Raw genomic sequence first — 15857 nt, 5'->3', positions numbered from 1 at the left:
TGATAGCAGCTAAAACTGGCTCGGCAGATCTGGTTAACCTGTCAGGTTTCCTCTTCTTTTCTCCTCAACTCATTTGTGTTCTTCACCCAAGAAGAAACCTATCCAAGCAACCTGGGCATTTTCCCATCAAAGCCACCCCAATCATCATTCTTTCCACTGGGAACTGCAAACCACTCATGTCAATGGAGTTCCAAGAACGTAATAGTTTTCAATGGTAACACCTCCAATGCTTTCTAAAATAAAGCCCCCAGTGAAATCAGGAATGATCTTGACTTCCTAAAACTGTGGTCAAGGTCTTTGCTCAGAGGCTGGAGAACCGTCGCTCATGCTCCAAGAATTTCCTCTGACCCCCATCTCTACCACATCGTTCGATGGTGGTTTGTTTTACTTCTGAGGTTTCTGGCTTCCTAGCACTCTGGGGTCTCATTTGGTGATACCAACCAAAACCTAATACGGTTTTTATTGTTATGTTTCTTCCTGATGTGTACCGTTGGTTAGATCAAAGATGAGAAGATTAAAAAGGACAAAGAGCCCAGAGAAGAAGTGAAGAGCTTCCTGGATGGAAAGAAGGGGTTTACAGAAGTGAAGTCGCAGAATGGAGAATTCATGACCCACAAGCTTAAACACACCGAGAATACCTTCAGGTAAGACGTAGTGGCTCACAGTAACTGTGTTCACATGTGAAAAACAAATCAGCCTCCTATCCTGTGCCTCTGGACAGAAAGTGCTGAACAGGCAACATGCTTTTGTTGTGAGGTCATTGGCCATTGTCTCAGGGATACTCAGTCAGCAGGCCGGGCTATCAATCACTAACAGAAGACCACGGTCATTGCTCAGGCAAAGTGTAATCCACCTTTCCCATAATTTAGCAATGTAGGTTAGGCCTGGCATCCAAGCTTTGGTCCCTGACCTGATATGCTCATGGAAGATCAGTGTAGTAGAACACAGTATGCCTGGAATTCATATCTTTGACTCATTCTCTATATGGTCCAGGCGACTTCCTAAGAGACCTTCTCAATACCATTTTCAAAATTGTATTTTCTAAAGGTTGTGGATAAATACTGCATTCAACTAGGATTGTTCTATGGCCAAATATTTGGGAAACATCCGGTTAAACTGAGTCAATCATTTCTCTTTGCCATAGGACTTGGAAAGCACTTGGTGTTAGTTTGTATTGGGAACCTCTGAGAGGGAAGAAGAAGGCATCCGACTCATACTCCAGTTAGAACCCCTCTTGCATAGCTTCAGCTTCTCCTCCTCATCCCATTATGTTGAAAATCTGGGCAACTGATTTTAGGACAAGTAAATGAACACTTAGAGTTCCCAACCAATTTTGTAGAAGGACTCAAGTTGCAGATGCCCACTACGGACAATTCTCTGGGCCCCATTCCTACCTCTGGGCCCCATTCCTGCTGTGCCCCATGTTCTGGAAGAGTCTGGGTCCCTATGACGTGGATTTCCACGCAGCCTTGCCTGTAGACCCTGTGTTTCTGAACACTTCAAATAAGAAAGTCTCAAGCAGGTATTGTGTAGGAGTCAGACATGGGCCTCACAATGAAGGCTTTGTCACATACAGAAGCAAGCACAGCTACTGGGGAGGGATGTTTCCAGCCCCTCTAAGAAGCTGAGATGGGTCAACATCATTGCCCCCAAACAATTTTTCTACACAAAACTTTGAGCAGAAACCGCATCACATTTAACCAATAGAAAGCCTAAATTGACAGGAAAGTAGATATGAAAACTTAAGAGTTTATCAGGGATTTATGGAAAATCTAGAAAGCAAGTTGATTCGGGCAGGTAAGCCGAGCCCAGAGCTTGCTAAGTGTCAGCAGGTTAATGTTTTAAAGACCTAGAACAGCGTCAAGTTCATGAGACGTGTTCAATGAACATTACCTAACAGTGTTAGTGTTTTGTTGTTTGATAGTTTAAAACCTGTTTTGTGGGTATGAATACATTTTTCGTGAAGAGAAATAATGCTTTAAAAAAATCTGTCAGTAGAAAGTTTGGTTAACAATTAGCAAGCTTGCCAACCAGCGTTAGCCAGATTCAAATTAATAATTAACATGTCCGTTGTGTGGAAATCCAGGGAGTTGGGTAATTCCACCAAGAGAAAAGTCAGCAGGGATGCCAACAGGTTGCACACTGAGGACTCTGAAATGTGACTCTTTGATTTTCATCTTTGGGCAGACAAAAATGATAGAAACATAAAGTTTTGGTTTAGCTGCCAACGTGTGTTAGTTTTAGTTTCAATAGAAATCGGTGATGATAGAAGCGGAAATGCCTGGTTTTGCTCCATGAAGTGAGGAGCTGGGGAGGAAGGGCCTCTATTTAGATTGGCAGAGTGTCTACCAGCCTAACTGAAAACAAGCTGTGTGTTTTTTGAAAATGTATTTATTTTTTTTAAATATATTTTATTGATTTTTTACAGAGAGGAAGGGAGAGAGATAGAGAGTTAGAAACATCGATGAGAGAGAAACATCCATCAGCTGCCTCCTGCACACCCCCCACTGGGAATGCACCCGCAACCAAGGTACATGCCCTTGACTGGAATCGAACCCGGGACCCTTCAGTCCTCAGGCCGATGCTCTATCCACTGAGCCAAACCGGTTAGGGCTGTTTATTTATTTTTGTTAATCCTCACCCGAGGATATTTTTTCCATTGATTTTTAGAAAAAGTGGAGGGGAGGGAGGGGGGAAAGAGAGAGAGAAACATCTATGTGGTTGCCTCCGGCAGGCTGGGGAGCAAACCTGCAACCCAGGTACGGGCCCTTGACCGGGAATCAAACTTACAACCCTTTCAGTGTGCAGTTCGAGGCTCTACCACTGAGCCACACCGGCCAGGACACAGCTGTGTTTTTATTGGTGAAAGGTCTGATGTTCTTCTTGACTTAAAACCCAGTGAAGCCAAGGATAGCGGAGAGAGCCTTCTAGAAGAAATTTTCATATTACTCATGACACCCTAATGCTGAGGGCATGCCAGCACATGTGAGCAGAGGTAATATGGACAAAACTCTTGTTCCTGTTTTGAGCATAATTCCTGTGTTTGATTTAATTACTATCCCCTTTGATATTTCTGTTTTCTTATAACTGGATCATTTTCTCTAAGAGATAACATAAAAATCTCAATTCAAGGAACAAGTTTATAGAGCTAGATTATACCAAGGTTTTATAGATAGTACAGAACAAGAGTTTGTTTTGCTTTCTTTTTATTTTTTATGTGGGAATTAAAGTTTTTTTCTGATTATCAGAAAAATTGAACTCATTATAAAACATTCAGAAAATAGAAGTACAAAAATAAGTACCCACCACCCAAAGATAACATTAGTAACATTTTTGCAGATATTTTTTATGTATATACATTCAAAATAGACACTCATATGTAGGCAACATGTATATGTGAGTGTAATTATAAATCTACATTTTAAATTGATTCTTGCATTAGCATAGCAATGCACCTTAGCTAGCCTTCTATACCAACAAACATAAGTCTACAGCGAATGATGTTAGCCTGTTCCACTGGATGGAAGTATGGTGATTTATTTAACCAGTCCCTAATGGTGGCATTCTGAATGTCCAAAATGAAGACTGAGCGACATCTAGTGGAATCTAGAGAAGTTTATACAAGGCATGTGTTATGCTCGTCCAATTGAGCACTAACATAATGAACACAACAGAGCAAATGTCTCTGAAGATGGAAAGACCTTAGATTAACTGAGAGAGCAGATTTCCTCTCTGAAGTCACAAGCCTATAAACCTAGAAGACCTGAAAGAGCAACATCAAGTTTTAAGGGGCCGTCTAACTTTGATTGAGTCCAAATAAAAGAATTCACTTTTTTTTTAACCATCAAGTGCCTAGAATAAGATTATTTTTATTATTGAATTTTAGAGAGAGAGAGGAAGGGAGAGGGAAGAGAGGGAGAAACATCGATGTAAGAGTGAAACATTGATTGGCTGCCTCCTGCACATTCCCCACTAGGGACTGAGTCAGCAACTGGCATGTGCCCTGACCAGGTATCAAACCAGAGACCTTTCCATACATGGGACGATGCCCAACCAACTGAGCCACACCAGCCAGGGCTAGAATATGATTTTTAAACATTTTAACCTCAGCTCTTAGTAAGAAATAAATTTTACATCATGACCCAGTCAGTGATGTCTACATGCATCACTGGAACCAGCATGTCAAGAAACGGTCATTTCCTTTGCCCTCGGCAGTGCTCGCTGATGTTTCCTAGTTCATTTTTTGTAAATGCTGATTACAGTCCACTGATTTGATTTTCTGACCTGCAGCTTGAAAAGCGTCATTCTAAAGGGCACAGTATATTCAGAACCTCAGTGTTTTAAAAGCATGTGATGTACACATAAGATCAATATTAGTAATTGTGTCATCTTGAACTATTTTCTGTTTTATTCTTTCTCTTGCTCCATAGCTAGAAACACTGTGCCATTCTCCACATGGAATAAATGGTGCTAGACAGTGGTAATTCATCTGTTACTCCGACAAAAGTGTTGGACACGGGCTACCTATGTTCAGATCTAGTTAAGAATGCCCTCACTACTTGTTCATGAGTATTTAAATAAGATTTTTTATGGCTAAATAATATTCCACTGTAAATATGTACCACTTTTTTTTTACCCATTCATCCATCAGTGAACACTTAGGTTGTTTCCATATCTTAGCTGTTGTAAATAATGCTGCAGTGGACATGGGGGTGCAGATATTGTTTGGAATCAGTGTTTTCCTTAATTGTGGGATCATATGGGAGTTCTGTTTTTAATGTTTTGAGGAGCCTCCCTACTTTTTTTCATAGTGGTTGCACCACTTCACAATCCCACTTGCCCCCATTGTATAGCTGAGAAAACCCAGGGTAAGTGGCGGAGCAGGGACTCAGATTCAGACCTGGAGATGCCAGCTGGGCCCCAGCCTACCCCCTGGGTCGGTGTGAGGATCTCCTGCCCAATGACGGACAGTGGAGATTTCTGTGTGGGAGGCCAAGCCTGCAGGCCCACATCCCCTCCCTCCAGGAAAGGCTGCAGGCGGACATGTGTCAAACCCCTTTGCATCCCTTTCTCTCCCCCCACCAGCCGCTCTGGAGGGAGGGCCAGCGAGGCCAAGGAGGCGGAAGGGGCTCCCCAAGTGGAGGCTGGCAAGCGCCTGGAAGAGCTGCGCCGCCGTCGTGGGGAAACTGAGAGCGAAGAGTTCGAGAAGCTCAAACAGAAGCAACAAGAGGCAGCCCTGGAGCTGGAGGAGCTGAAGAAAAAGAGGGAGGAGCGAAGGAAGGTCCTGGAGGAGGAAGAGCAGAGGAGGAAGCAGGAGGAAGCAGAGCGAAAAGTCAGAGAGGAGGTAAGGAGAGCGCAGCCCGCCCAGCCATCGGCACCCCAACTCACTCCAGCCCCTGAATGCCTATCTCTGGTGACCCTTCTGGCCCAGAGGACAATTTCTTCCCTGGTGAAATGAAATGCTGCTGCTCTTTCGATCATGGACTCTACGAATACATTTTAAGGATAGTAAACTTAACTGTGTGCTAAGCATGGTCCCAAAACCTTTATACATATTAATTTATCCAATTCTCACCAGAACAGGTAGTCTTGTCCCCATTTTACAGATGAGTAAAGTGAGGCACAGAGACATGTTTTTCTGTTTGTTCGTTTTGTAATTTTCCCAAGGCCCCACTTGTCTTACTCCATTACCCTATACTGTCCCTCCATAAAGAACTGTAGAGAGCAGAGAAGGATGGAAAAGGGTCTGCAGATTAGTTACAAGAATCAAGAGTCACATGATGGTTGTTTTTTTGGACATTTGAAGAATTTTTATAGAGAAGTTTTTAAAAATAGGTTTTGGGATTTTTTAGTGGAAGAGTCTAGATATTCACAGTCAGGGGACAGTATGTGCTCTGTTCATCGCTGTATACCCAGGACACAAACACAGTGCCAGGCATGTAGCAGGAACCCAGTAATTATGAGCCCATGAATTTGTTCCATATTTTAAGACAGAATTGAAAACAACAAATAGTTACCAAAAGGCTATTTTGAAAACTGAAAAAGTGCTTAACCACCTACAACTTACATTGCTATTTTTTACAAGGTGCCCATTTTTCTTTCATCCTGAGGTACATTATTATTCTCATTTTATGAGCAAAGAAATGGAAATCCAATCGTTTTGTTATCAGTGGGGTGCTCTCTGTGTCCCCACTGGCTGCCAAAGGAAGTGGGCTTCTTGGGGTGCAGCTGGAATAAGAATTTCCGGAGGCCCCCTGGGAGGATGAGGTATCGTGGAAAGTTTTATTTCTGTGGAATTAAACCCCTGAGTTTCCAAGGTCCCATCTCCCTCCATCCGCCAAGGGAAGAGCCCTGTTTCGTCCTCAGCAGAGCGAGGATTAAGGCCAGTGACCAGAGTTTCCGTTCCGTTTGCACAGTCCAGGCCAGCATCAGGCTAGCTCAGCTTGTGTTCCCAGCTGCAGTCCATTGCATGTGCGGTTCACATGTTTGTGGGCCAGGCATGTGGCTTCTAGGGCCACATAAATATGGAGGGAACATGGGTGAGTGCAAGAAGCAGGAGCAAAGCAAGAGAAACAAGAAAGAGAGAATCCCTTTGTCTCAGGGTTTTAACCTAAAATTTCGCACTGAAAGTGGCTCCAGCCCTCCAGCCAGTTATCTTTGTTTCCAGGTTAAACTGCCAGACAGCACCTTCCCTACTCACCCCGACTTTACTGCACATGCATCCTCCTTCTCCTTTGTCCCCCAGTGATTTGCAGGGAATAGACCGGTGGTTCACTGTGGAGCATGAAGTTGCAGCTTCCTGGTGAAGCTGCCCAGATGACCATGCTTATCATGCCTGGCCTCCCCTTGGCTCCTTTCCTATTATTAATATTAATAATTAGCTAATTGCAGTGAAAATGGTTTGAGTGGCTTGTGTGAAGTTACTTGACTAATACATGGTCGGATCAGTATTGGGACCCAGCTTCTGCACATTAGCCTGTGTCGAGTAACACTCCCTCCACGTTCTGCGTGGAGTAGGGTTCGGTATCTGAAAGAGGAGCCGCACAACAAATGAGAGAGAAATGACATGAGATAATTTTGCAATATTGGAGGACCAGGCGGGCAAGTCCCAAAGGACTTCCACCCATGCTCAGGCTGCTCCAATCTTTTATTGATCTGGAGTAGCCCTTAGGGTAAGGAGGTTTCAATGACACACAGATCAGCAGACAATTTCCAGGAATAGACAAAGTATCTGATTAGTTCATCAGTAGATGATTTCCAGGAATAGGCAGAGTATCTGATCAACAAGGATCTACATAAGTATCTAAGGAATTAAGTGAACTAAGGTGGGGATGATGCTTCAACTATTATTACCTAAATTAACTGGGTGGTTCCTAGATTAACTGGGTGGTGCACAGTTCTGACCTTTGCTAGGACTTCAAAGGTTACTAGCTTTTGGGGGTCTCTGTCTAAACTCAGCTAGTGAAGACAATGAATGGACTCCGGCAGCCTGGAACTCTTCTCACTAATCTTAGGAAACACTGATCTCCCATCATCCAAAAGATGCAGAAAGACTTTGTTTCTTTCTGACTTGGGTCCTATGTAAACATTCCCTAAACTGTGTGGAAAGTTTGGATAAATGGTTCCAAAATCTCTTCCAAGTCCAGCTGTCCATGCGCCAATGATCTCTGGTTGGGAAGTAATGGGGATGAAAGAGCGTTAGAACCAAACATACCTGGGCTCGTATCCTGACAGCCTTGCAAGCTGGGACCTTGGGAGAGTTACTGGACGACTCTAAGCCTTCTCTTCCTTATCTGTGAAACACCTACTTTCAGGATCGTTGTGAATGACTAAATAGGTCATTGTATTCACAGCGCCTGGTACCTCATAGGCCCTGAGGAAGTGGCAGTTATAATCATTGTTATCATTGTTATTATTAGTTAGAGGAGATTACCAGTGAAGGCAGAATGAATTCTTAGGATTGGATTGAGTTGGAGATTATTTTTTCTCACCTCCTGTCAATAAAACGTAGACTGCATGGCTTAAAAGCAACAGAAATTATTTCTCACAATTCTGGAGGCTGAGAAGTCCAAGAACAAGGCCTGCAGATTCTGTGCCTGGTGAGGGGAAGCCTCTGGTCATAGACGGCCATTATCTCGCTGTGTCCTTACGTGGTGGAAGGAGCCAGGGAGCTCTCTGGGGTCTTTTTTAAGGGACTAACCCAGCCGTGGGCAAACTACGGCCCGCGGGCCGGATGTTTGAAATGAATAAAACTAAAAAAAAAAAAGACCGTACCCTTTTATGTAATGATGTTTACTTTGAATTTATATTAATTCACACAAACACTCCATCCATGCTTTTGTTCCGGCCCTCCGGTCCAGTTTAAGAACCCATTGTGGCCCTCGAGTCAAAAAGTTTGCCCACCCCTGGACTAACCCCACTCATGAGAGCTTCACCTGCAAGACCTAATCACCTGTTAATGCTGTCACACTGGGGGTTAGGTTTTCAACCTATGAATTTTGGGGAGACACAAACATATAGTCTATAACACACAGGATCCTTCTGCAACATCCTCTGACAGGTGGACATAAATTCTCTTCTTGAGAACATCCAGTGAAACAGATCTCACAACAATTTGAAAATTATAAAAGACAACCTAAATCTCTCAAAACCGTTCACAGAGGATGTGTGACTTAATCAGAGATCTGGAGTTTTTGCCTGAGAGAGAAGCAGGGGACACTATTTTAGGCCAGGAATGAAGGCACAGAGGGGTAATGAGACAGGTTGTGAAAATCTGTGATTTCACCACTATGGTGCAATACCTACCTCATTTCAGGTTTGTCAAACCATCTAAAATAATCTACTCTGTTGAGGTGGGCACAACCATAAAATCATCTCTTGTACAATTTGACAAATGTGGTTCCATAGATTTATATAACTTTGCACATAAGTTGTCTCACTTGTCTTCACACTCTCCTAGGAACTAGGAAGATGAGATATTTATATGAATTTCACATAATTCAGAAGTGAAAGGTCAATGTTAAATGACTTGACAGGATGAGGATAATGGTGATCACCATACTGAGCACTAGCCTAAGCATTTTACATGGGCTCATTAAAGCCCTGTTCAGGGGGCTCTATTATTATCCCCATTTTACAGATGAAGAGACTGAGGCACAGAGCAGATAAGTAATGTGGTCAAGGTCGCAGTTGGGAAGTGGCAGCATCAGGTTTAACCTCTAGTGACCATCCTTGAGGACCCAGTGCATTCACTCTAGAACCTGGGTCTTTTTTCTCTGGGACTTGTGCCCTTTCTTCTACAGCACCCATTCCCCTGGGCTTGAACCTGATGTTGATGTCTTTGTTACTTGCTCTTTCCCTCTTAAGGAAGAGAAGAGGCGGCTAAAGGAGGAGATTGAAAGGCGAAGGGCAGAAGCTGCTGAGAAACGGCAGAAGATGCCAGAAGATGGCTTAGCCGAGGACAAGAAACCTTTCAAATGTTTCACTCCCAAAGGTTCATCTCTCAAGGTATTTTTCCCCCAGAAAATCCTCCTTTTAATACCGCTACTATAGTATCTTAGAAACTTGATTTTAGCCTTTAAGTTATTGATTATCCCAAGCCTTTGCTCCATTCATCTTTTTGCTCCTTCGTTCAGCTATTTCACAGCTTTTCTTTGTTTTCAACATATGCAAAAGAGAGAAATAAAGTGGGGAAATGTATATCTGTTGTTTATTAGATGCTTTGGTACACATTAAAAAGGCCATCAGCGATTATCTCTGGATCTCACTGACCCATGCTCCCCAGCTGCCTCGTTGCTTTGAGCAGTTGGAAAGGGAAACATTTATAAAATGGCAAATACATTGTAAAGGTTATGCTGTTTTTCACACTCGCCAATCATCTTTTCTTTGTCATTATTAAAGCAGGGCAGCTGGAAATGGTACCGTTCAAATTTGAAAGCTATTATAGGGGAGGAGACGAAATGCGACTTGGAAGGGTCCTTTGCCAGGATGAGTTTGGTCCTACTACTGCCTTCAGGGAGCATAGCTCCTAATCGATGTCAGACAGAAGTGCTGACAGACGAGAACAAGCGGGAAAAACTGACTTAAGGGAATAATGGGTTGAGATGGGAAAAGAGCACAGACTCAAGAAAGTACTATGATCTACATTCAATCTGCCATTACTTTTAAATATATTTTCTGTTCATGAGAGTTAACATGCATTGAGCTCCTGGCACAGTTAATATACTCAACTAGAGGCCCAGTGCACAAATTTGTGCACGGGTGGGGTCCCTTGTTCTGGCAGGCAATTGGGGCCAATCGGGGCTACTCACCCCAGTTGGGAGGGGGGGCCGGCGGGGGCGTGGGAGGTTGGCCAGCCATGGGAGGTGGCTGTGGAAGCGCACTGACCACCAGGGGGCAGCTCCTACATTGAGCATCTGCCCCCTGGTGGTTAGTGTGCAGCATAGCGACCAGTCAACCAGTCATTTGGTCGACCGGGCGTAATGGTTGCTTAGGCTTTTTTTTTTTTTTTGAGGAAGAATGTGCTTTTTATTTTATTTTATTTTTTTATTGCTTAAAGTATTACAAAGGGTATTACATATGTGTCCTTTTTTTTCTTCCCCGCCCTTGACAATCCCCTGGCCTCCCCTACCCCCCAGTGTCTTATGTCCATTGGTTATGCTTATATGCATGCATACAAGTCCTTCGGTTGATCTCTTACCCCCCTCCCTCCTGCCCCCCAACCCTCCCCGGCCTTCCCACTGCAGTTTGACAATCTGTTTGAGGCAGTTCTGCCTCTGTATCTATTATTGTTCAGAAGTTTATAATGGTCTCTATTATCCATGAATGAGTGAGATCATGTGGTATTTTTCCTTCATTGACTGGCTTATTTCACTTAGCATAATGCTCTCCAGTTGCTTAGGCTTTTATATATATACTAGAGGCCCGGTGCACAAAAATTTGTGCACTGGGGGGGGGGGGGGGAGAGGGGGGCCCCTCAGCCTGGCCTGTGCCTTCTTGCAGTCTGGGACCCCTCAGGAAATAACGACCTGCTGGCTTAAGCGTGCTCCTGGGTGGCAGAAGGCAGGCCCAATCCCTAGGTGCAGCCCCTGGTCGGGCTCAAAACAGGGCTGATTGGGGAGTTGGGGCGCCGCCCCCTGTCATGCACAGAGCAGGGCGGATCGGGAGGTTGCGATGCCACCCTCAGTCACGCTCAGGGTAGGGCTGATTGGGGGGTTGGGGCACCACCCCCTGTCACACTCAAGGCAGGGTCGATGGGGAGGTTGCAGCGCCACCCCCTGTCAGGCACAGAGCAGGGACAATCAGGGGGTTGGGGCGCTGCATCCTGTCACACACAGAGCAGGGCCCATCAGGGGGCTGGGGAGCTCCCCCCTGTCATGCACAGAGCAGGGCCGATCAGGGGGTTGAGGAGCTCCCCCCTGTCACGCACAGAGCAAGGCCCATCAGGGGGTTGGGGAGCTCCCCCCTGTCACGCACAGAGTAGGGCTGATAGGGGAGTTAGGGCACCACCCCCTGTCACACACAGAGCAGGGCAGATCAGGGGGTTGGTGTGCCGCCCTCTATCACCCACAGAGCAGGGCCGATCAGGGGGTTGGGCGCCGCCACTGTCACACTCAGGGCAGGGCTGATGGGGAGGTTATGGCTCTACCCCGTCACACACAGAGCAGGGCCCATCAGGGGGTTGGGGTGCCTTCCCCTGTCACGAACAGAGCAGGGCGGATAGGGAGGTTGTGGCCCCGCCCCCTGTCACACACAGAGCTGCAGGGCGATCAGGGGGTTTGGGCGCTGCCCCCTGTCATGCTGATCCCGGTGCTGGGAGGCATATTACCCTTTTACTATATAGGATAGAGGCCTGGGGGCCGGCTGGTTTGCCCTGAAGGGTGTCCTGGATCAGGGTGGGGGTCCCCACTGGGGTGCCTGGCCAGCCTGGATGAGGGGATGATGGCTGTTTGCAGCTGGTCACACACCCTTCAGGGTGGGGGTCCCCACTGGGGTGCCTGGCCAGTCTGGGTGAGGGGCTGAGGGCTGCTTTCAGGCTGGCGGTTGTTGATTGAAGCTCCCAACCACTCCTTTTTTTTCTCTTTTTTTTATTTTATTCTGGGCCAGCTTTAGCTCTGGCTCTAGCTCTGAGGCTTCGTATCTGGTTTGTTTGCCGTTCTATAATTGAAACAATGTATAACTTCAGCTCTGAGATCCCGGCAGGCTGAAAGCTGATTTCTGGGGTTTTGTTTAGCTTCATATTTGCAACATAGTACATAGTTGCTTAGAGTTGCAACTCAGAGGCCGGCAAGTCAGGCGGGGAACGTTGGAGTCTGCAGTCCCTGGAGCAAGCAAGCCTCATGTTCGCTTCCAGCTGCCTGGCTGCCGGCCGCCATCTTGGCTGACAGTTAATTTGCATAAGGATATGCTGATTAGCCAATGGGAAGGGTAGCGGTCATACGCTAATTACCATGTTTCTCTTTTATTAGTGTAGATAGAAGATAAGTATGTGGATATATGAATGAATGGATATATGAATGAATGACTCCAGAGATAGGAACTTTTAACCTTTTTGTTTCACCTTCATTTTCCATCAACCTTTTTAGGTTACATAGCTTTGACAATGGGCAAAGCCAGTACAGAATCACAGCAAGGCTCCAGACGGTCAAAGTGTATGTGTGTGTATGTGTGTGTGTCTATAAATGTGTGTGAGGTTTTATCACTTGGCACACAAAAACAACCAAAAAACAGTTACATTGTACAGTTATTACCTGTTTCACATGAAAATCAGCATGTTTTATCCCTAAATAACCTCACTTACTCTTCATGTACTTTTGGGCCCCTTCATAGTTCTGATACATCTCAAAGAAACTACTTATGGGCAAGGTCTTTGTGAGGGGGAATCCAAACTAAGCCACCAGGGAATGTTATTATTTAATACAGACTACCACAGAAGTGAGATCTCAGAGCTGACAGAATGAGGAGCGGGCGGCTTTGTAGAGTAAGTGAGCTTCATTTATGGACGCCAAAATTTGAATTTCACAGAATTTTTTTGTGTCACAAAATATTACCCTTCTTTTGATTTTTTTCAACCATTTGACCAATATAAAACATTCTTAGTTTGAGAGCTATGTGAAAAGCAAGGCCTGCAAGTCAAAACCGCACTCGGTTCAGGCTACCTTTGTGCAGCCACTGGTGTCCTTTCTGCTCCTGATCCAGGCCCTTTTGTTCCTGGCTCATCAATATTGAAAGAAAACCACATTTTTAAAAAAATAGATTTTTATTGATTTCAGAGGGAAGGGAGAGGGAGAGAGATACAGAACATCAATGATGAGAGAGAATCATTGATTGGCTCCCTCCTGCACACCCCTACTGGGCATTGAGCCCACAACCTGGGCATGTGCCCTTGATGAGAATCAAACCTGGGACCCTTCAGTTTGCAGGCCAACGCTCTATCCACTGAGGCATAATAGCTAGGGCCACATTTTCTCTTTCTATCTCCCTCTAAATCCCACCCAAGCTGAACGTTCCTTGGACAGTCTTGGTAACACGAGGAAAATGGTAGTGACCTAGACCTCTCATTTCTACTCTCTTTGTTCAGGAGAAACTACAATCCACCTCCTCCTTCAAATATCTCCTCTCAACCAGGTTTTTCAACTTACTTCTCTAGTCTTTCCATCAACCAGACTCCTGGGCCCCCAGGGGGCCATTTAGGTACTTCCTCTAGAAGAGAGGCATGTGTGAGCAGTCAAAGTAGATGCATTTGCAAAAGCAAAACATTTTAAACTTCTATACAACAGAGACATGCTTTCAGAAACGGACAATTTCTTGCACCATAGTGTGTGCTTTGAAGAGCTTGTGTGGCTCTGCTTTTGTTATGGGTGGGTGTCCTCTAATTTCCTAACCTGTTGCTGGTAGAAGTGGGCTTCTTGGGATGCCACAGGAATAAGAATTTCCTGAGGCCCCCACGGGAGGATGAGGTATTATGGAACGCTTTAATGATGAGGTAACATTAAGGGAGTTCACCTTCAGGATCCCATCTCCCTAAGTCCCACCATGAAAAAGTCCCATTTTGTCTTCAGCAGAGCTAGGATTAACGCCACTGCCCAGAGCCTCTGCTCCGTGTTGAAGCCCAGTCCAGTCCAGCATCTGGCTAGCCTAGCTTGTGTTCTAGCTGCAGTCCATTGCAGATGGGGTCCGCGTGGCCATGAGCCATGCGACTGCTTCAGGCCACATGGCAGGCTAGCGCAGATCATGGGAAAAACAAGTGTCAGGAAGCAAGAGCGAAGCAAGTGGAACAAGAGAGAGAGTATTTCTGTTTGGGGATTTTAACCACGGCCTTATCCAATCAATTCTTCCTGATTTCGTACACTTACAGTGGCTCCACCCCCTCTAGCCAATTATCTTTGTTTCCAGGTTAGACTGACAGGCAAACTTCTTCCCTATGTCACACCCCTCTCCCCTCCAGACTTCACTGCGCATGCATCCATCTTCCCCTTTGTTCGATCCCTTTCCGAAGTGAACTGCAGGGAATGGACCAATGGTTCCCTGGGGAGTGTAAAGTTGCAGCTTCCTGGTGAAGCCACCCAGATAACCATGCTTATAATGTCTGGCCTTCCCTTTGCTCTTTTCCCGTTTTAATATTGATTACTAGCTAATTACAACAGTAACAGTTTCATATCCTACAATTGAATTTTTGCAATTGTTGATACTCTTGGCCCTGCAACTTTTATAACTGCTCACAAGTTAACATTCTAGAATGCCAGTGGGAGGAAAAACATTTCATATTTGACCTCAAAATAGTATCAACTAATGTATTTTGTTAATTCTCATGACTTCTATTCATTGTCTGGAAAACCCTGAACCTGGTTGCTCGTAGTTCAATGATGTTAGCAGTGATGGTTTGATTTTTTTTTTACATAATACATGCAAAGAATAAATTTTAAGTAAAATAAATTTAAAATTTTGTTTTTATTGTTATTGTTTTCATATGTTGGTGGTGGAGGGAGTATGGAGTAAGGAGAAAATAATAGTATGCTTTTTCTCCGAGTTTTATCCAGACAACACTGCTACCATTGGCCTTCAGAAGAACCAATGTTCCTCATTAAAATTATACAGAATGTTTAATTTACATATTGTTATATTACCTAGTGTCACCAAGTTCAGGAATTTTCCAACAAGAGTGCATCAGTAAATAGATGGTGAGGCCGGACAAAATGTGATAATGAAGTCAAGCTGTATTAAATATTGTAGATAGGAAAGGAGAAGGTGGAATCTGAGAGCCTCTGTAGTTTGAGTATATGTGATGGCCAAGATTAACAAAATGATCCCTGACTCAGAATGATGCTAGAAGTGCTACCAAGAACAAGTCTCACCTCTGGCACCACCCTCCACTGTGCTTCTGTCTGCCAGAAATGTCCTCTGCCCTTTAACTCATGCACTCCCACCCTCACTTTCATAAACTCGTTTATAAAACTATGTAAACAATAAACTACAAATCTCAGCTCAGGTATCAAAATATCTCAAAAACCTTCTCCAACTCCTCTCCCCCTCCCCCAGGTAGTCACTTCTCCCATAGCTACAGCATTGTCCTATCCTTAATATGGTACCAGCATTGAATTTTAAACATTTTATTTCTAGGTTCTACTAGTCTCTCCTAATAAAATGTGTTCTCTTTAAAGAATCTAATACATCATTGGGTGTTGAACTTTATGTAATAGGTTTTCAACATAATTTATTGGTTGGTTGTTTGACTGATAGGCTGACAAGGTTAAAGGTAGGATGGATGGATGGATGGATGGATGGATGGATGGATGGATGGATAATATTAAAAGTTCCAGTGCACTGTGTGTATTTCAGCTTATTCAACTGGGAACTTT

At 44.6% G+C, this 15857-nt stretch overlaps 1 protein-coding gene across 1 annotated transcript in view; it reads left to right on the top strand.

Moving 5' to 3' along the window:
- CALD1 (caldesmon 1) overlaps positions 1–15857 on the top strand; it is a 200092-nt gene that overhangs the window by 171330 nt on the left and 12905 nt on the right. The window contains exons 5-7 of the mRNA XM_023753542.1: positions 499–644; positions 5086–5344; positions 9367–9507. Coding sequence (XP_023609310.1) covers positions 499–644; positions 5086–5344; positions 9367–9507 — 546 coding nt within the window. The remainder of the gene's footprint in view (positions 1–498; positions 645–5085; positions 5345–9366; positions 9508–15857) is intronic.

This window comes from Myotis lucifugus, unplaced genomic scaffold (assembly GCF_000147115.1).
Source record: "Myotis lucifugus unplaced genomic scaffold, Myoluc2.0 scaffold_46, whole genome shotgun sequence".
NCBI classification, from domain to species: Eukaryota; Metazoa; Chordata; class Mammalia; order Chiroptera; family Vespertilionidae; genus Myotis; species Myotis lucifugus.
Note: the sequence above shows the minus strand (reverse complement) of the source record. Positions and strands in the feature narration are given on the sequence as shown.